This window comes from Salvelinus namaycush, chromosome 3, assembly GCF_016432855.1.
Source record: "Salvelinus namaycush isolate Seneca chromosome 3, SaNama_1.0, whole genome shotgun sequence".
NCBI lineage: Eukaryota > Metazoa > Chordata > Actinopteri > Salmoniformes > Salmonidae > Salvelinus > Salvelinus namaycush.
The window spans coordinates 72,157,387-72,179,980 of NC_052309.1; the positions used below are offsets into that span (position 1 = coordinate 72,157,387).

The 22,594-nt window shown below is 43.4% G+C and overlaps 1 protein-coding gene across 2 annotated transcripts in view; it reads right to left on the minus strand.

The window, feature by feature from the left end:
* Window positions 1-1,021: 1,021 nt before the first annotated feature.
* Window positions 1,022-22,594, minus strand: part of olfm2a (olfactomedin 2a) — a 36,451-nt gene continuing 14,878 nt past the window's right edge. For both annotated transcript variants that reach the window (XM_038989228.1, XM_038989227.1), the window contains exons 2-6: window positions 20,697-20,846; window positions 7,752-7,907; window positions 6,048-6,267; window positions 5,258-5,364; window positions 1,022-2,153 (exon numbers count right to left, since the gene is read on the minus strand). In XM_038989228.1, coding sequence (XP_038845156.1) covers window positions 1,479-2,153; window positions 5,258-5,364; window positions 6,048-6,267; window positions 7,752-7,907; window positions 20,697-20,846 — 1,308 coding nt within the window. In that variant the 3' untranslated portion in view covers window positions 1,022-1,478. The remainder of the gene's footprint in view (window positions 2,154-5,257; window positions 5,365-6,047; window positions 6,268-7,751; window positions 7,908-20,696; window positions 20,847-22,594) is intronic.

Below are 22,594 nucleotides of genomic sequence, written 5' to 3' on the forward strand. Positions count from 1 at the left end.
GTTTTGTGTTCATCGTCTGAGTTTTGGTATTGTCCTGCATTCCCACACGTCCTTCTGCTTGTGAAATGTCAGCCTTGCTCTGTCTGTGAACTCATCAGGGTCCGGGACAGCATGAAGACTGACCGATAGAAAGGTCACCTCCAGAGAATCAGATCACCATGGTAACCCAGGGCTACCCCTCACCACCTCATCCTCCCGTTTTATTCTCCTGGGTCTCTTCTAAAAAAAGATCTGATCTCGTCTCAACCTGTATAAATGAATAAAATGAAAGGAAAATTGTCTCTATCCAAACTCCTCTGCCTTTCAGAGATAAACCTGAAATGCCAAAGGGGTTTTTTAGATTATTTTGTTGGTAGTTTTGTTTTATGTGTCATTGAATAAACAGGAACACAGTGAAAAGGTCACTGTTTATGCAGGTGGTGTCATACTGAGTGTGCACTCTGTTTGTCTATTGTAGTGCAGCGGGGGCTGGTGAAGAGCTATGCACTTTTAAAGAGATGGAGAGAGCCAAACGCAAACAGCAACAGTTGGCGTCAGTGTTGCCTGGGGGCTCAGTTCTCTGCCTCAATGCTAATGTTGTCACATTTATCGTTACCATTTCCATGTCTCTCTCTCGCTCCCACACTCTCCAATCCCTTCACACCTCTATCCTTTTCATCCATACTGTTTATGACCACTTGTTCTTTCACAGGCAGATCACCTTGGAAACAACATTGTGGCTGTATTCAAACTTTGAGGTTTTCAGGTAGTGAGAGCTCAAGATGGACATGTTATTTGGAGTGTTGTTTCTTCTGTCCCGTTAGGAGGATTATTGAAGGAAATGGAGCTTTCATAATGAAAATCAAACCAAAAAAAGCTATTTCAGCCCTCAAAGAGAATAATGGTGGACGTACTCTCCTCAAGAGGCGGGAGCCACAATAAAGGACAAAGTTTTAAATGGTAAAGGTTGATATTTATTTCTCATCACAAATAAAAAGAACCATGCTTACTCATCACAGAAAAGAAAATCAGAAAGTCTCGCCCAGTCTATATATATTTACTGACCTTGCTGTCGGAGTGGATTTTTTTCTGAATGAATAACAGCAGTCTATGAAGAAGATTGAAATGCTTTAAAAAAGTCCAAGCCTCCTTCCGTCCATCTGTCTGCCTGCCCATCCCCCCCCCCTCCATAACAGCATTATAGTTTTGTTGTGTGTTCGGTCTGACTCTGCCTCTGGGTTAGCCTGGTCCCAGATCTGTGCTATCTTTCCAACACATATGGTCAATGTCACACTAGGAGTTGTCAAGACAGCACAACAGACCCGAGACCAGGCTAGCTCTGGGTGTCTCTGGAGGCTTGTGAACGCAGGACGGCTCATAGAAATGACTGGAATGGAATCAATGGAATGCTTGTTTGATATCATTCCATTCATTCCATTCCGACCATTACAATAGGCCCGTCCTCCGATGTAAAGTGACACCAGCCACCCCTGGTGTCTCTAGTCCCCAGCGGTCTTAATGACCTGGAACAGAGTGACGTTGTAGAGCACCTGGTGTCCATTGTTCCAGGTGTACAGCACCCTCTCTCTGGGGTTATAGTCCATCATGGAGATGTGGGAGTACTGGTTATGGAAGGGGATGTCTGTGTACTCGTAGCTAGAGGAGTTGGTGTAGTAGGCGAAGTAGATCTTAGCCCCGGCCAGGTGGGAGTTGGTGACGTATAGCGTGCTACAGATCATGAAAGACTCTCCGGCGCTGCGCTTGGGGAACCCTGTGTCCCACGTCTGCAGCACCTCCAGGCTCTGCGGCTCCAGGCGGCTGATGACGATGTTGCCTGCGTTTGGGATGGTGGTGTAGACGGCCCACAGACCGTTCTCGTCTGCCATCAGGTCGATGTCTGAGGAGCCTCCCCAGGAGTAGGGGAAGGTGTTGTTGTAGCCGGCCCCACTGAGACTGCGCTGCACCAGAACACTGCGGGACCTGAAGTGGTACTTGATGATGATGTTGCTCTGGTACTTGTTGTAGTACAGGGAGCCGTTGTAGACCACGTGGCCGGTCCCCGCCCAGGGGTGGGGTAGCAGGTGCTGAACGAAGTTCTGGCCTTTCATGAAGTCGTTTAGGGTGCGGTACTCCAGGACACGACGACCTTTAAAGTAGCCGTCCATGGACCACACCTAGAGAGAGAGAGTAAGTGAGTGTGAGAGAGAGAGTAAGTGAGTGTGAGAGAGAGAGTAAGTGAGTGTGAGAGAGAGAGTAAGTGAGTGTGAGAGAGAGAGTAAGTGAGTGTGAGAGAGAGTAAGTGAGTGTGTGAGAGAGTAAGTGAGTGTGTGAGAGAGTAAGTGAGTGTGTGAGAGAGTAAGTGAGTGTGAGAGAGAGTAAGTGAGTGTGTGAGAGAGTAAGTGAGTGTGTGAGAGAGTAAGTGAGTGTGAGAGAGAGTAAGTGAGTGTGAGAGAGAGTAAGTGAGTGTGAGAGAGAGTAAGTGAGTGTGAGAGAGAGTAAGTGAGTGTGAGAGAGAGTAAGTGAGTGTGAGAGAGAGTAAGTGAGTGTGAGAGAGAGTAAGTGAGTGTGAGAGAGAGTAAGTGAGTGTGAGAGAGAGTAAGTGAGTGTGTGAGAGAGTAAGTGAGTGTGAGAGAGAGTAAGTGAGTGTGTGAGAGAGTAAGTGAGTGTGAGAGAGAGTAAGTGAGTGTGAGAGAGAGTAAGTGAGTGTGAGAGAGAGTAAGTGAGTGTGAGAGAGAGTAAGTGAGTGTGAGAGAGAAAGTAAACATAGTGATAATGTCGTGCTCCATTACATCAGAGGTGTCTGATCTTCAGGTGTGGAGGGTCAGTATGGTCTTTCTTCCTGGACAACCTGCCTACGGTGGTGCCCTGAGCTAAGTGTGTGTGTGTTCATACGAGCATGTGTAGGTGTGTGCACATGTACGCGTGAGTGTGTTTGTGTGGTGTATGTGCAGTGCGTACAGTGCTATTGATCTCCTGTGTGTGTGTGTGTGTATGTGTATGTGTGTGTGTGTGTGTGTGTGTGTGTGTGTGTGTGTGTGTGTGTGTGGACATGTTTAACTATTCAGTAGTCCTCACAAGAATAGTAAACAAACAAAAATTTGACCAACTAGGGACATTTTTTTGGTCCCCACAAGGTCAAATGTTATTTCTAGGAGGTTTAGGGTTAAGTTTAGAATTTAGTGCTAGGCTTAGAATTACGTTAAAGGTTAGGGTTAGGAGCTAGGGTTAGTTTTAGGGTTAGGGATAGGAGCTAGGGTTAATTTTAGGGTTAGGGGCTAGGGTTAGTTTTAGTGTTAGGAGCTAGGGTTAGTTTTAGGGTTAAGGAGCTAGGGTTAGGTTAAGGGTTAAGGTTAGGTTTTTGGGTTACGGTTAGGATTAAGGTTAGGGTTAGGGAAGGGTAAGAGTACGGTCAGGGTTAGGGAAAACAGGATTTTGAATGGGACTGAATTGTGTGTCCCCACAAGGTTAGCTGTACAAGACTGTGTGTGTGTGTGGGAGTGAAGAAGTTGTCTGTATTCTCTGCTCTGCAGTCAGCCCAGCCAGCCACACTGCTCTCTGCCCTTTTCCAGTCCACACTTACAGGAAATCAATCCTGTTAGCGTCTCTTTCCCTCTTTTCTCTCTCTACTGAGAATGACTGGATCAGGACATTGACAGATCTGCCCCCTCCATGACCCAATCTCCACTCATCCCCTGGCCTCTCCAGTATTAATTGATTCAATTAAACCACAGTCAGCTCACATATGTACTTTTTGCTCTTAATGTATCAGGCAAGGATTTAGGTTCTATCCACTAGTTTTCAGACTGATCCCCGGAGGGAGGGAGGACAGGAGCCGGGGTGGTGCTGGAATAGCAGCTGAATTATGGAGGAGGGAAGATTATGGAGCATTAAGTATTATTTCCCGTTTTCACTGTTAAACGAGTCCCTAGAGCATGGAGGCGCTTTGCTTGAGCCCTAGTTGGGACACGCACAGGCAGACAGGCATGTCTGAGAGAGAGGTTTTTTGTCATGTAGCATTTGGGAGGCAGTATGGAGCAAATTACATTTCACTCTCAGGAGCCAATGACATTTCGGCTCCAAAATGTGATCACAGTGATGGATATGGGTGTTAATGTGATACTCCTTGGATGTATGTGGGCTATAGGATCAGTGACCGATATGAATTCTAACGTGATGTCAGTGAGCAACGTGATCATTAAACACAGTAGTCTGCATGGGGGAGACAATGACCTACAACACATATATTTAGTCTGGGACATGATGACAGTGTTAAGATGAGAAAGGCCATCTTCATTTCCCCCCCACTGAACGAAACATCTATCATCTCCTCCCCTCATCTCTCTCTTCCCTCATTTCTTCTATCCTCCATTCCTCTCCCCCTCCACATATCCCCTTCTCTCCCTCTCCTCTTCCCTTCTACCATCCCCCCCTCTCCTCTTCCCTTCCTATACCCCCTGTCCTCCCTCTCCTCTTCCCCTGTATCTCATCTCCACACCAGAGGATCTTGTTAACGTGCAACCACATGTCATCTCCAATTAGGAAAACCCATTACTATATCATCTATGTCCAAGCTCACATCCTTGTCTCAGTCTCTGCTGCTCGGCTAGCAGTCACACTGCTGGTAATTACCCAGGGGATTGGAGAAACTTCTGCTTAAACAACTCGTTCATTTCTTCCCCCGCGACAGAATGATTCATCAGCAGGCGTACTGTGGCTGTGACGGGATGGGACAGGAGTGAGGGAGGGAGGGAGAGAGAGAGGAGGGAGGGCTGACATCCATCAGTGACTCAGCTCTCAGTGACTCAGGAGTCTGACAGACTGTAGGCAAAATAGTATGTCACCAAAGTAGCATTACAGCATACAACCCCCCTGTGAGGGTCCTGTGGAGCTGTAGTCTAAGCCATGTGATACACTCTGTTTTGGGGGTCAGGGGTCAGTGTGTGTGCGTGGTTTGGTTTATACTATCCTTCTGGTGACCAGAAGACCTCACAAGGATAGTAAAACAAGGACAATTCTGAGTGGGGACATTTTGCCAGTCCCCAGAAGGAAAAGGGCTTTTTTAGGTTTAAGGATTAGGTTTAGGGTTATAATTAGTGTTAGGTTTAGTTATAGAGTTTGGGTTAGGGGTTAAGGTAAGGGTTAAGGTTCGGTTAAGGGTTGGGGTTAGGTTTAGGAGTTAGAGTAAATAGGAATTTGAATGGGAATCAATGTTTTGGTCCCCACCCGGGTAGTAAAACCAATGTGTGTGTTCGTGCATGCGTTCATGTGGAAAACTTACCCGGTTGTCTGAACTAGGGATCATGGTGTCAGTCATCCAGGAGCCGAATCTTGACCCTGACGCACGGATGGTGATGGGGTTACTGACGCCGGTCAACTTCCCACAGCCTGCGACACACACACACACACACACACACACATCCACCCACCCAGAATATCGTGAAATATTAAACAGCTAAAGGAAACATTTCAGCTGCAATCCCTTTTTCTGTTAAATCATCAGTTTAGCTCCACATATTACATGAGAATGATCATTTATCCGGGCATCTCTAGGCCATTACTGGATCATTTATCCAGCTTAACACTGAACATCACTAGAATGTTGACCATTAATAGCCTGCGTCTCAGCTACTGTAGCTACATTTCACATTGCTCTTAGTGATAGTACTCTGGTGGAAAGGTGGCATCCTATGAACTCTGGTTTTTACAAGTGTTTTCAGAGAGCACTGCTTGACTATTCATTGAGAAAAACAGTAAGTCCTTTATTCTAAATCCAACAGCATCTCAGGTTGTGAACAAATACATTTAGTATGATAATATTCCAAATGATCTGTATTAGGTTTTTCTTACATTGCCTAGTCAATGTGAATAGCCCTCACAGTATTATGTACACGAAGACTACCTCTAACCAGTCATAGTAGAGTAGTCCATGACAAGCCAGATGACATTCAATGCTGTTGGGATGTCAGTATCTTTCTATCAGTATAATGTCATCCTGGATCTTCACCTTTATGGATATTTATGAGTCTCCACAGATACCACCCCCCCCCTCCACCCTCCACTCTCCTCACCCAGTTTCTGCATGCAGGAGTGGAGCCTGGTCTCCAGCAGCAGGACCCTGTGTCTCAGCTCCTCGTAGTCGTAGGCTCCCATCTCCTCCTGGATGGCCATGAGCACCAGCGACAGGTTCCTCACCTCCTCCCTCACCCGGCTGATCTGACGGGCGTCCGTCTTGTACTGCTCCAACACCGGCAGTAGGGGGAGCAGCTGGGTCACCTTGTCCTTCAACTCCTGCGGGTTGGATGGAGAGAGGGAGAGAGGGGTGACAAAGAGGAAGATTAGATTCAGAAAGAGGAAAAACAGTAGGAAGAGGAGTGAGAGAGAGAAGCCACACACATAGCAAACAGAAGGGCAGATGTGTGTGTGTGCTGGTACTGACTGCATTCCAATGTCAGAACTAGTTGCTGTTCTCATGACAAATCCCCAAATGTGTTTTCATGCACACTGTTGATCCTGGACTCTATTGTTTCATTCTCCAATGCATTCTTCCTCATCCGGGGACCTAGGTCATCTATCCTATCCTAGCCTCAGCTCTACATCTATGACTGATCTGCTGTCAGGGAGGTGGTGGGGCTGATTTCTCATAGGCCAGTGGTGTATTGATGAAGGGGCAGCAGGAGAGGAAAGGTAGCCTGAGGTAGCCTGCTAAGGTACATCAATGCAGTCCTGTGCTGTGAGGCTGTTAGGAGCAGCAGGCACATCAATAAAACTAGTCCACCACAGGGGGGGCTGTTTTCTCCTTGTTAAGGTTTATCGTAAATCTGGTGACGGAGCAGCTCTCAGCCCCACAGCATAAATCTCATTTCCCCCCGTTCGCCCCGCAAAAATTCCCTCTCGTTAATCTCCCGTGCCCTCGGCGACGTTGAGCGCCACACATTCGTCAGGCTGTCTCACAGAAAGTCAAATGCAGCTTTTAGACTTACGCTGTTTTTCTGGACCCATTGGATTGTGAATGAGTATTTATTCACATTTGGAATGCTATTTGAATTTGCATGACTTGGCATATGCTAGCGATATTAAGATATATTGATGAATGGGGGGGGGGGGGGGGGGTTCGTAAACATTGCAGTAACTTTAATAATAAAACGTGTTGAGAGAGAAACACCACAGGGCCATTCCCCACCACAGGGCCATCCCTGTTGCCGTGCAGAGTCCCAGCAGTAAATCAAGTTTACGCATTAAGAATTTATCAGAGCATCTTTTAATCAAACCATTATATGGTCCATCTAATATCCGCAGAGTGTAAGAAACACGTGAAAAGGACCAGCTGACAGCAAGACAGAAACACTGTCTGATAATGGAGCCTGAGATTCCGCTTGTAGGAAGATAAGGAACAGATAAATGTGAATATATATGGCTGTTAACTGAGAGAGAGAGAGAGAGAGAGAGAGAGAGACACTTGCGCTTGGTCGTGGGGTTTTAATAATGCAGGAGAGATTGTGCTCAAATTGCCGCCTGTACATGACTCAATTACACTGAAATAGCAGATGAAGATAAGCTATATGAGTGTTAGTGTGTCTTTATGTGTTGTGATGTAGAGGAGGCTGTAGTAAGTATACGTTATAAAGCCTGTGCTAGAGTCCAGGATGTTCCTATAGAAAGTTCTTATCAGAAAGTTCACATACATAGTTTAGAAATACGCTTCAGGTAGAAACCTGTGTGATTGATTTTCAGTACAGATGAATGGACACATGCACGCATGTCATGTGCATTACCTGTAAGCTCTTGGGGTTGAGGCTTCGGGGGTTGTCTGAGGCAGTCTTCAGCTTGACGTCTACAGCCTTCATCAGGCTCTCTGTGTTCCTCACATACTGAAGGTCCCTGTTGGTCCGCAGGTCCAGCAACTCCATGGACTGGGTGATGTTCTGGACCTGTCAGTCAAACACACACATGCTGTTAGAACGCACAGACGCACAAACAGACAGATAGATACAGAAGCCCCGTTTATACCTGGTTCTAACTTGAGTCCTTTGTCCTGATCTTGTCCACATTCTGATTGTGCCCACATTTTTTGACAGGTGTAGACACTCAAAAGACACAGATCATCCTGCCCAACTCCAGAGGTAGTCAGACACACATTGTGACTGGATATCTTACTAGTGTAGACAGATCTGTACACAGAAACCATTTAAGTCGTCATTATTCCTCCCTCTAAAATCACTGAGAGGTGGCACCATTGACTGACTACATCAATATGTGTCAGTCAATAAATAATAAATAAACAATAAATAAATGTTATTTTGAAGGAATAGCTGTGAAATCATTTGCATAAATGAAGGGACCAGGAACTCTTGTGACAATTCAGACGGATAACAGACACATTATAATACCATATGTAGACACATTTCTGGACATGTGGGCACAATCAGTATGTGGACAAGATCAGGACGGACCCAAGTTGGCACCATGTATAAACGGGGCTAGAGTCAGACACACAGACACGCAGTCAGACACGCAGTCAGACACACATAAAATGACATGTTTATTCAGTGGCCTGTGTTTTCCTTTTTATTAAAATGAGTGTGCTGTGCCGTACTCCCAACAGCACTTTGCCTTCACTTCCTCTTATCAGAAGTTAGCGGTGTCTTCCTCCTCTCACCACCAGCTGTCCAGCCCACCCACTGGGACAAATGCCCACTGGAACCACCCACTCACTATACACTCTGCTACTGCTCTATTCCACCCACACACTACACCCACTCTCCCACACACATAGTGGCCAGGGTTCAACTGGCCAAACCTTATGTAACTAATTAACAGAATACTTACAACCTCATGCTAATCGCATTAGCCTACGTTAGCTCAACCGCCCCGTGGAAGGGACACCGATCCCGAAGAAGTTTTAACAGAATGAAATATTCATTTATGTACATGAATAATTATGGAGTTTGTAGTTCATTCAATGTGTGTATTAAAGTATGTACTGTACATGAATTACACTATATACAAAAGTATGATTAGTGGATTCGGTTATTTCAGTCACACCTGAGCACAGCGCCATGCAATCTCCATAGACAAACATTGGCAGTGGAATGGCCTTACTGAAGAGCTCAGTGACTTTCAACATGGCACCGTCATAGGATGCCACCTTTTCAACAAGTCAGCTCGTCAAATTTCTGTCCTGCTAGCGCTGCCCCGGTCAACTGTAAGTGCTGTTATTGTGAAGTGGAAACGTCTAGGAGAGTAAAAATCATCTTTCCTCGGTTGCAACACTCACTACCGAGTTCCAAACTGCCTCTGGGAGCAACATCAGCACAATAACTGTTCGTCAGGGGGCTTCATGAAATGGGTTTCCATGGCCGAGCAGCCCCACACAAGCCTAAGATCACCTGTACTCTGGAGTGATGAATCACGCTTCACCATCAGGCAGTCTGACGGACAAATCTGGGTTTGGCGGATGCCAGGCGAATGTTACCTGCCCCAATGCATACCACCAACTGTAAAGTTTGGTGGAGGAGGGATAATGATCTGGGGCTTTTTTTCATGGTAGCGTTTCATGGTAGCTAGGCCCCTTGGTTCCAGTGAAGGGAAATCTTAATGCTAGAACATAAAATGACATTCTAGAATCTAGACGATTTTGTGCTTCCAACATTGTGGCATCAGTTTGGGGAAGACCCTTTCCTGTTTCAGCATGATAATGCCCCCGTGCATAAAGCGAGGTTCATAAAGAAATGGTTTGTCGAGATCGGTGTGGAAGAACTTGACTGGCCTGCACAGAGCCCTGACCTCAACCCCCTCAAACACCTTTGGGATGAATTGGAATGCCGACAGCGAGCCAGGCCTAATCGCCCAACATCAGTGCCTGACCTCACTAATGCTCGTGGTTGAATGGAAGCAAGTCCCTGCAACAATGTTCCAACATCCATTGGAAAGCCTTCCCATAATAGTGGAGGCTGTTATAGCAGCAAAGGGGAGATCAACTCCATTTTAATGCCCATGATTTTGGAATGAGATATTCGATGAGCAGGTGTTCACATACTTTTGGTCATGTAGTGTGTATTATGAAGCCTCCGGTTGTGTGTGACTGTGTGTAGACACACTGTGTCCTGGCATGTGTGACAGACAGGTATCTCCATCCCCAGAGAGGCCTTGAGGTAACACTAACATTAGCTAACGCTAACCACAGACTGCTAGCAAGTTCCATATACCTTCTCCTGGCTGGTTTAGATACATGTTCTAGTCCAATCTGCTTCTGCTGTCTGGCGGTCCAGCACAGTGAGTCATGCTGCTCCATATCTCTTCCTTATCACACTGAGGGAGGTGATAAAAGCTGTTTAAATGTCTGTCTGTCTGTCACCTGCGAACATCATGACTCGGGCTGGGCCTAGGGCTCGCGATAATTGACAGTTAATTAACATAAGTGTTTAACGTCTCCAGGAATCTACACATACAAGCTGCATACACGCCTGATGCGCGCCTTTGGAACATAAAAGTCTAATAAATACAATGAATCTACACCATCACAATAAATCCATTCTTATTTTAGTCAGGTCTAAAGAAACATGATATGAAGAAAATGTATTTCAGAAGAACTGAAAATGAGTTGGCCTACTGTATGTTATCTTGCTGTGCGCCCATGACATAGGCTAGTTCATTTAGCAGACAAGATATGCTTATAAGTCGTATGTCATTATTTTATATTATATGATTTTATAGTATGAAGAATATAATTGAACTTAGCTGAATAAAATAGAAAGGATATTTTTCCCATCCAGGAGAGAGTGGGCATATGAAGTGGCTATGTTGAGCGTAAAAATTATAATTTGCTACAGTAGATTTATATGCTTGATTTAGAGTTATTTGGCAACTTTAGTTGTGAATGATACAAACCTTAGAATGCCTTAAATCAAAACAAATATGGGCTGCATGATGCCACTACAGGCTATTGATGATTTGAGAAAGTTGCAAAAAGAACTTAAGCTTTGTTCTTTGCCTCAGGCTGCACGCTCTGTTCTCTCATCACATTTTCATTCTCCTCTTTTTAGTGGCAACCATCAAAACTCTGCTTTCACACAGGATTGCATATAGAAGGAATGAAGGAGAAAGAGGAGGAGATGGAGACGCACCGTGGTGAGATAATCTCTAGCTAAAGGTAATGTGTCAGCCTATTAATTGTGAAAATATAAAAAATGCCCTCTTACTAGGCTATTCAAAATCAAATCAAATTCACTATAATTGTAGGCTAACTCTGGAAGCCACCCTGCACAATCAATTAACCAATAGCATCGCCTAGGCCTATACGTTCTCTCCCAGATTAATGGATAGACATTTTGGAGCGTAACATAAGGTAACCAAACCATCCAGTATGCATAATACTACAGTCCAAACTCAAAGACGATTACTAGAATTTTGGAGTATAGGCTATGTATTGTATAACGGCACAATCGTTAATTTAATTCAGTTTTTTGGGGGGGGGGGGGCTTGGGCTCATATATAGGCCTATGGTATTCACAAGCTCTAATAGTATGGTCCTTTTGAATGAATCAACACCTTAGAATGTCCATTTTGATGTGTTAGGCTTTGAAACAACATCCACAATGAGCATGTTTTCCACTCAGTTTCAACCTGCTGTTGAACTTCTTTCTTCAAACTGATCATCACAGTGAGGTGAGTTTTAAAAGCATGACACTGTTTTGATGATTAGTGTTGGATGTGATTTTTGACTGCATTTGCATTGCTGTCAGAGTGGTTAGAGGGACAATAGAGCCCTGAGTACCAGGTAATTAGGACCTGATGGTGGTTAGAGCCCTGAGTACCAGGTCATTAGGACCTGATGGTGGTTAGAGCCCTGAGTACCAGGTCATTAGGACCCGATGGTCGTTAGAGCCCTGAGAACCAGGTCATTAGGACCCGATGGTCATTAGAGCCCTGAGTACCAGGTCATTAGGACCTGATGGTCAAGTTAGTGAGTTGGGTACTACCAAAGCAGTGCATAAGAGGATATAACTCAACAGTCATGTGGAATTATTATTATTGTATTTTTTTAGGGGGTAGACCAGCTTTTGTATTGCAGATAGATTGTGGCTTCCATAAATGTAATTGTTTGCATCATTTCCAATCCCTCATACATTTTCTTTGTAAATATATACAGTACCAGTCAAAAGTTTGGACACACCTACTCATTCAAGGCTTTTTCGTTATTTTTACTATTTTCTACATTGTTGAATAATAGTGAAGACATCAAAACTATGAAATAACACATATGGAATCATGCAGTAACCAAAAAAGTGATAAACAAATCAAAACATTTTTGATTTTAGATTCTTCAAAGTAGCCACTTAACAGATGACAGTTTTGCACACTCTTGGCATTCTCTCAACCAGCATCACCAGGAATGCTTTTCCAGCAGTCTTGAAGGAGTTCCCATACAGTTGAAGTCGGAAGTTTACATACACCTTAGTCACCTTAGCCTATTTGAATAACATTGACACCCAAAGCACCTTGAAAAATGAATGTGTAACAATACTTATCAGAAGTCATGTTGCTTGTTGCTGTTTGCCATCATGTTTCTGTCATCATTTAGAGTTAATGTACTGTATCTTGTTTAATGTTTACCACATGCATTAGTGGTGAGCTTTGGCAGCATGCATTAAAATTCAGAGAGAGCGAGAGCGAGATCATTCTAATCTGATCATCTTTCTCTCCACTTTCGATGGGCTTGTGTCCTAATTGCATTGCTCTCTCTCTCATTACAATTGACTTTGACTGTCGGTGTGGCGGTAATATGATCACCGCAACAGCCCTAACCATGACCATGGGTATGGAATTTGTACACCTTTACAAATGATGCTAGATATTATATCATTTTACAATCTCTGGATAGAATTGAACTTTGTACGGTACATTGTTAGCATATCCTTGGCTGTCTGAGGTGAGGATCAGATCTAGTGCGTTTTAAATGAGGATGTTATATCGGATGACAGAGTGGCTCCATTCAGCCCACCTCCTCCTCCTCCGCTAGGCTCTATGGTATGCTGGGTGGGCGGCTCAGAGACAGAACCACTGATCCCAGGTGTCCTCATTAGTCTGGCCTTTATTAGACCGGAGTGGTAGTCCTTCACAGCTGCTGTCTTACAAGCTCACACACACCATGCCCACAAACACATTTGTGCATTCGTCAAAAAAGTGTGTGTGTGTGTGGACACAAATGTGTGTGTGTGTCAGTCAAAAACCTGAGCGGCAACTATATTCATTAATAACTTTAGTGAAGTGGGCAACATAGCCAAAACATTTGTGATTTACAGCACCCTACTAGCGTGGAGGGACTGTAAGAAATACCTGGGCATCTCCTCCCAAATATGTTCTCACTCGCCTATAGTAGGCAACCCAGACTTGCCAAAAGCCCTGAGGGATGCCAACTTTAATCTTTGGCATACTCTAGGAATCAGGACCTTTTCAGACCTATTTCATCAGAAGACCACTACACTGAAATCCTTTCAAGAGCTCTGCAGTGAATTCAATGTGCCAAGATCCCATTTTTTTTTTTTTAAATATCTTCAAATTAGACATGTCATCTCCTCATTTACTTCCAAGAGGAGGTTTAGAACTCAGTTGAATGAAGTTGAAACCCTTCTTGTCACAGCACAATCCATTAAAGGCAAAATATCCTATATCTATAGACTCCTTTCTGAGAAAGGAGGATCCTCCTTTACTCCTTTGAAAATAATATGGGAAAAGGACCTTGGTCTGACTATCAGTGATGAGTTATGGGCGGAGGTTTGCGACAGGGTATACTGCTCCTCTACTAATGTAAAAATGAAAGAATCTAATTACAAATTTTTGTACAAATTTTATTACACTCCCTTGAGACTCCATAAAATGAAAACAGACATTTCTCCTAACTGTAAAAGATGTACCTCTGAAAGTGGAACCTATATGCATGTATTTTGGAGCTGTAGAGAGATTGCCAGATTTTGGCAATCTATACATACTGCTGCACAGAAAATACTAGATGTACAGTTTGATATGACCCTGTGTCTCTATCTTCTTAATGCCCAGCAGGACTTTGTTCTTGATCCTGACAGATAAAATCTGCTCATGACCATTACATACTTTGCTAAGAAATGTATTCTTCTATTGTGGGCCTCTAATACTTCTCCTACATTTAAAATGTGGATTGACCAGATTGTTGACTTTCTCCCTCTTGAAAAGCTCACTTATGACCTCCACAAGAGACAGCCCAAGTTTGATAGACTCTGGTCTCCACTACTCAACTATATTTCAAATTGGACAGAGTGAATGGGGGGATCAGGGAGATGAGCAGATGCGTGTTGTGTAAGGTGCTGTAAAATCTAAAAAACTAATTATTGGCTCGTCATCTCAGCTAAGGCTGGAAATAGCTAATAAGAACCTTGATAGTGCTGCTGCAAGTTCTATATTTTAAATTTTGTTATAATTATTATTTGTGTGTATGTATGTGTATATATATATATGTATGTATGTATGTATGTATGTATGTATGTATGTATGTATGTATGTATGTATGTATGTATGTATGTATGTATGTGTATATATATATATATATAAAACAATTTTTTATTATTATTATTTTTTTAAGTCTGTCACATCTGTGAATGTGGAATGTGTTTGGTTGGTTGATTGAAAACTTAATAAAACTTTAAATTGAAAAAAAAAAAAACCTGAGCGGAGGAGACACACAGCGTGAAAGGAAGGGGAAAAGATTGCTATCAGTGTGAATGAGATCAGAGAATTCAGGTGTCTCATTGATACACTGAGGCTTCCACAGCCCATTCAGCATCTCAATTTACCTCACCTCTCCTCTCAGCACCCTATCAATGTCGGCCTTCCTATCTCTCTCTCTCCCTCCGCCTCTATCTTTTTACCACCCACAGACTCCCCTCACCAATCCTAACTCAATACAGTCTCCTGCCAGGCTCCAGTGGTCTAGTATGTACAGTAGAGCTGGAGATGTGTCTATGAGAAGTTAGAGCAGAGTGCCCTGCTGGGGAAAAAGGCCTGGACAAGAGTCTCAGCAAGCCAAATTATTAGCCACAACACAACCGCTGAAACCTCTGGAAGGAGGTGGAGAGTTGGGGTTAGATATACATGCCGACTGACGCGCTCTCGGCATCTCTCTCTCTCTCTCTCTCATAATACCCTACCAAACCACTAGGCTCTTTTCTAGACCTGAAAGGATCGGTTAGGTTACACCTTGTGATTCACCTTGGCTTCTGATTTGCTGGGGTGGCTTAAACCTATGCAATAATTTCAGACTTACAGGAGAGTCTATGGAGTTTGGAATTCAGCGTCCCTCTCCCCAAACCTGGGTGTGTGTGTATGTGCATGTATGTGTGTGGGGTGCAGAGAGTGGTTGGAGATTGCATTTGCATATTCAGTGCTCTGAGGCCGCTGCCAAGCTATTCCAGCATCTCTCTACATGTTTGAGGATATGTGTTTCACACACAGCTTTGTTAGAGGCAGGCACAAAAACAGATGTGTGTGAATGAGTGCATGAATGAGGCATTTTTTTTAGAGGCATTCTATTTCATATGGCTGCTGTGCTGTAGTGTATGAGTGTAGAGAGATGGTGTAGAGAGTGTATGAGTGTAGAGAGCTGGTGTAGAGTGTATGAGTGTAGAGAGCTGGTGTAGAGTGTATGAGTGTAGAGAGATGGTGTAGAGTGTATGAGTGTAGAGAGATGGTGTAGAGAGATGGTGTAGAGAGTGTATGAGTGTAGACAGATGGTGTAGAGAGTGTATGAGTGTAAAGAGATGGTGTAGAGAGTGTATGAGTGTAAAGAGATGGTGTAGAGAGTGTATGAGTGTAGAGAGATGGTGTAGAGAGTATGAGTGTCGAGAGTGTATGAGTGTAGAGAGATGGTGTAGAGAGTGTATGAGTGTGGAGAGATGGTGTGGAGAGTGTATGAGTGTGGAGAGATGGTGTAGAAAGTGTATGAGTGTAGACAGATGGTGTAAAGAGTGTATGAGTGTAGAGAGTGTATGAGTGTGGAGAGATGGTGTGGAGAGTGTATGAGTGTGGAGAGATGGTGTAGAAAGTGTATGAGTGTGGAGAGATGGTGTAGAAAGTGTATGAGTGTAGAGAGATGGTGTAGAGAGTGTATGAGTGTGGAGAGATGGTGTAGAAAGTGTATGAGTGTGGAGAGATGGTGTAGAAAGTGTATGAGTGTGGAGAGATGGTGTAGAAAGTGTATGAGTGTGGAGAGATGGTGTAGAAAGTGTATGAGTGTGGAGAGATGGTGTAGAAAGTGTATGAGTGTAGAGAGATGGTGTAGAGAGTGTATGAGTGTGGAGAGATGGTGTAGAAAGTGTATGAGTGTAGAGAGATGGTGTAGAAAGTGTATGTGTGGAGAGAGATGGTGTAGAGAGTGTATGTGTGGAGAGATGGTGTAGAAAGTGTATGAGTGTAGAGAGATGGTGTAGAGAGTGTATGAGTGTAGACAGATGGTGTAGAGAGTGTATGAGTGTAGAGAGTGTATGAGTGTAGACAGATGGTGTAGAGAGTGTATGAGTGTAGAGAGTGTAGAGAGATGGTGTGGAGTGTATGAGTGTAGAGAGATGGTGTAGAGAGTGTATGAGTGTAAAGAGATGGTGTGGAGTGTATGAGTGTAGAGATGGTGTGGAGTGTATGAGTGTAGAGAGATGGTGTAGAGAGTTGTCATGACGCTGGCCTGGGGGTAGGTTTATGACAGTCATAAATACCTCTCCCCCCTTTTTTTCCTCTCTCTACCCTACTGATGTGACTATTGAAAATCCCTTGGTTAACATAGAGATTCTGGGGGGAAATGAACCATATTTTGGTAATACGACCAGTTGAACATATGCGTTGGTACTTAATAAATATGATGTCAGTTCGGTTGTCATCTGAGACATTCTCATCAATGATAGGATGACAAACGGTACAGTGGAAAGTCTACATATTATAGTTATCAGATTCACATGGAATTGTTGTCCAATTGTAATGTTTGAATATATAATTATTGGTGAAAAGATTAAATGTAATTTTAGCTTCCAAATGAGAGATTTGGGTTTTCATAAGGTTAGGGCTCTGCTCAATCAGTGGCCCGCCCCTGTGAAGATACATGGGTTATAAAACTATGAAAACACACCCTTCTCCCTCCACTATATAAGCCCTTGACGAAAATGTAACCTTCTGTTCCGAGGACGACGGTCCATACGTTAAAAGGACTAACATGTCAACTACAGAACTAAGCCAACCTCAGCGTGAGCTTTGGTTGTGAATGGTATGAACTTTGAACTCTTATTCACTAAAGAAGTGAGACATCCTAGTCGTTGAGTTAGCAACAGCAGCTGTAAACGTGGGCTAGGAAAGGACAGACAGAGTATCCCGTCTACCACACAACGACGACACTACAACGTATTTTGTTCACCACCAGAGACACTCTTCAAAGAACAAAGGACTGTTGGGCAACACGGCCTTCCATCTACCACCAACCTATTGAAGCACAGCTCAGAGTAAATATTTCTTGCATTTTCCTTTTCCAAATGGGCGGTAATTTAGAACGCTTAAGTTTCTGTATTTACGATAGAGTAGCTGCCTACGGCCCGATAGAGACATCGCTTCTCCCTTTGTTCTTCAGTCTCCCCGCTCTTTCACTCAAACCCAGCCCCCTTTTCTTTGTGTAACCAGCTGTCATATCTGTTCCGTCCGCTAGGGACGTTTTCCTTTATGACATAATTTGTAATCAAGGTATGATTCATTCGGTGTATATGTAATTCTGTGTGATTAGTTAGGTATTTAGTAAATAAATAATTAAACCCAATTTTGTATTGCTGATTCAACTGTTAGCCAGGGTTCGTGAAGATAAACAAGAATTTACAAATTTCAGATGAGACTGAAATAAGGTGACGATTAATATTGACTGCTATTGATGTAAAATATTACTAGGTCTTTAAGAGTTTATTCGGAAGATAACAGCTCTATAAATATTATTTTGTGGTGCCCCGACTTTCTAGTTAATTACATTTACATGATTAGCTCAATCAGGTAATATTAATTTCGGAGAAAGGATTTTATAGAATAGCATGTCATATCACTTAATCCGGCATAGCCAAAGACACGACAGAGTGTATGAGTGTAGAGAGATGGTGTATGAGTGTAGAGAGATGGTGTAGAGAGTGTATGAGTGTGGAGAGATGGTGTAGAGAGTAGAGGTCGACTGATTATGATTTTTCAACGCCGATACCGATTATTGGAGAACCAAAAAAAGCCGATACCGATTAAAAATCGGCCAATTTTATAAATTTATTTGTAATAATGACAATTACAACAATACTGAATGAACACTTATTTTAACTTAATATAATACATCAATAAAATCAATTTAGCCTCAAATAAATAATGAAACATGTTCAATTTGGTTTAAATAATGCAAAAACAAAGTGTTGGAGAAGAAAGTAAAAGTGCAATATGTGCCATGTAAGAAAGCTAACGTTTAAGTTCCTTGCTCAGAACATGAGAACATATGAAAACTGGTGGCTCCTTTTAACATGAGTCTTCAATATTCCCAGGTAAGAAGTTTTAGGTTGTAGTTATTATAGGAATTATAGGACTATTTCTCTCTATACCATTTGTATTTCATATACCTTTGACTATTGGATGTTCTTATAGGCACTTTAGTATTGCCAGTGTAACAGTATAGCTTCCGTCCCTCTCCTCGCTCCTACCTGGGCTCGAACCAGGAACACATCGATAACAGCCACCCTCGAAGCAGCGTTACCCATGCAGAGCAAGGGGAACAACTACTCCAAGTCTCAGAGCGAGTGACGTTTGAAACGCTATTAGCACGCACCCCGCTAACTAGATAGCCATTTCACATCGGTTACACCAGCCTAATCTCGGGAGTTGATAGGCATGAATTCATAAACAGCAGAGCTGCTGGCAAAACACACGAAAGTGCTGTTTGAATGAATGCTTACGAGCCTGCTGGTGCCCACCATCGCTCAGTCAGACTGCTCTATCAAATCATAGACTTAATTATAACATAATAACACACAGAAATACGAGCCTTAGATCATTAATATGGTCGAATCCGGAAACTATTATCTCGAAAACAAAACATTTATTCTTTCAGTGAAATACGGAACCGTTCCGTATTTTATCTAACGGGTGGCATCCATCAGTCTAAATATTCCTGTTACATTGCACAACCTTCAATGTTATGTCATAATTACGTAAAATTCTGGAAAATTTGTTCGCAATGAGCCAGGCGGCCCAAACTGTTGCATATACCCTGACTCTGCATGCAATGAACGCAAGAGAAGTGACACAATTTCACCTGGTTAATATTGCCTGCTAACCTGGATTTCTTTTAGCTAAATATGCAGGTTTAAAAATATATACTTCTGTGTATTGATTTTAAGAAAGGCATTGATGTTTATGGTTAGGTACACGTTGGAGCAACGACAGTCCTTTTCGCGAATGCGCACTGTATCGATTATATGCAACGCAGGACACGCTAGTTAAACTAGTAATATCATCAACCATGTGTAGTTATAACTAGTGATTATGATTGATTGATTGTTTTTTACAAGATAAGTTTAATGCTAGCTAGCAACTTACCTTGGCTTCTTACTGCATTCGCGTAACAGGCGGGCTCCTTGTGAGGCAGGTGGTTATAGCGTTGGACTAGTTAACCGTAAGGTTGCAAGATTGTCAGCCCAGGGATTCAAGGTAAAAATCTGTCGTTCTGCCCCCTGAAGAAAGCAGTTAACCCACCGTTCCTAGGCCGTCATTGAAAAAAAGAATGTGTTCTTAACTGACATTCCTAGTTAAATAAAGGTGTAAAAAAAATAAAATAAGAATTAACATATTATTATTTATTTTATTTTAAATCGGCGTCCAAAATTACCGATTTCCGATTCTTATGAAAACTTGAAATCGTCCCTAATTAATCGGCCATTCCGATTAATCGGTCGACCTCTAGTAGAGAGTGTATGAGTGTGGAGAGATGGTGTAGAGTGTATGAGTGTAGAGAGATGGTGTAGAGTGTATGAGTGTAGAGAGATGGTGTAGAGAGTGTATGAGTGTAGAGAGATAGTGTGGAGAGTGTATGAGTGTAGAGAGATGGTGTAGAGAGTGTATCTACACCATCTCTCCACACTCATACACTCTCTACACCATCTCTCTACACTCATACACTCTCTACACCGTGTATGAGTGTAGAGAGCTGGTGTGTTCGACTGTTTATTTAAACTGACATTGTGTGTGAACAGTTCGAGTGCAGCTGCAGCAGTAGGCTGGCTGCTCCATTTACTGATCTGGTTTATATTCTTTTTCCTCACTGCTTTTTCTTGACTTTGTTTTTCAGCCTAACGGATCCAATTGGAACAATGCTACAAGGTGAAGGCTCAATGAATCCAATCTTCATGGGTACCTTTTTTTCTAAAGCTACTGCAATCGTTTTGACTAACGAACTAAGTATTCTGACACACAATGTTTGCATGCATGACTGATCAAATCTCAGTGGGAATGAGTGAGTGTGACTGTCATAGTGTGACTGTCATAATGTGACTGTTCATTGCTAAGAGTCTAATTGGTTTACTACAGAAGAGGCCAGGGTGTGGATTCGTTTCTATGCCTGCGTTGTGTGTGTGCGTGTGTGATTGTACCAGACGTGGAAAACAAAATGTGTGAGTGTGTGTGTTGTTGACGGCTGTTACCTTCTCCATGAGCTGTCGGAGCTGCCGACTGCGTGGGTCTCGGTTACACATGTTCTGGGCCGGGGCCACCACTGTACAGATACACTTCCCATCTGCATCCTGAGCTGAACTGTAGATCTGCCAGCCCTCCTCTGGGCTAGGATAGATAGCCTGCACGGAGCCACAGAGAGAGGGGGGTGAGATAGTGATAGAAAGAGAGAGGGGGAGAGAGGGAGAATGGAATAGAGAGATGCCGTAAAGAAAAGTAAGAAGGCGAAAGAAAGGAGAGGATGTAGAGAGAGAACAAAATAAGGGGGGGGAGAGAGAGCGGGGCTTACAAAGTAGAGAAAGGGAAGGAGGGATCAAAGGACTGTGTGAGAGGAGAGCTTCTAATAAGTTTGGACACAGAGAGGAAATAGAGCTGTATTGGGATCGATAGCACTGTTCTTTACCAGAGCACCATGGGAGGGGCTGAAAGGATGGATGTCTCTCTTAATAATCCAATCAGGAGAAGTAGTGTACACACACACTCAAGCATTGACATACTGTACAGAAACACAAACTCAAGCATTGACATACTGTACAGAAACACACACTCAAGCATTGACATACTGTACAGAAACACACACACGCCTGTAAGAGACACATACACACACGCAAACATGGCTTTAGTACAACACACACGCATATGGACACAAACCCCCACACAGAATACAAAGTCAATTGTAATGAGAGAGAGAAGAGCAATGCAATTAAGGACACAAGCCCATCGAAAGTGGAGAGAAAGACGATCATTTTAGAATGGTTTGGGGGACAGACAGGAGGACTGTGTTTGGAGTATAAAGTAGCAACCACCCTGGGAGCCAATGTGTGTTTTTTTCTCTCTCTCTCTCTCTGAATTTTAATGCATGCTGCCAAAGCTCACCACTAATGCATGTGGTAAACATTAAACAAGATACAGTACATTAACTCTAAATGATGACAGAAACATGATGGCAAACAGCATCAAGCAACATGACTTCTGATAAGTATTGTTACACATTCATTTTTCAAGGTGCTTTGGGTGTCAATGTTATTCAAATAGGCAGTAATATCTTTATGTCACAGTGGCCTGTCTAGCCGGTTACTGTGCGCAATATTCCTGTCTGTACTCTTTATTATTCCACCTTTACATCATCGAGTTTCCTGCAGCTCGAACGCTCTATTCTCTAGTCTGAGGCTAATCTCTCTCTCTCCGTCTCTCCCCCGTTCCCCCTGGAACGTTGAGGCCTAGCCCGAATCATGAAAAACAGACCCAGACCATTATTCCTCCTCCACCAAACTTTACTTGGCACTATGCATTGGGGCAGGTAGCGTTCTTCTGGCATCTGCCAAATCCAGATTCGTCTGCCGGACTGCCAGATGGTGAAGCGTGATTCATCACTCCAGAGAACGTGTTTCCATTGCCCCAGAGTCCAGTGACGGCAAGTTTTATACCACTCCAGCTGACGCTTGGTATTGCGCATGGTGATCTTAGGCTTGTGTGCTGCTGCTCGGCCAAGGAAACCCATTTCAGGAAGCTCCCGAACGAACAGTTATTGTGCTGACGTTGCTTCCAGAGGCAGTTTGGAACTCAGTAGTGAGTGTTGAAACCGAGGACAGACGATTTTTACCCGCTTCAGCACTCGGCGGTCCCTTTCTGTGAGCTTGTGTGGCCTACCACTTCGCAGCTGAGCCGTTTTTTCTCCTAGATGTTTCAACTTCACAATAACAGCACTTGACCGGGGCAGCTCTAGCAGGGCAGAAATTTGACGAACTGACTCGTTGGAAAGGTGGTGAAGGTGCCACGTTGAAAGTCACTGAGCTCTTCAGTAAGGCCATTCTACTGCCAATGTTTGAATATGGAGATTGCATGGCTGTGTGTTCGATTTCATACACCT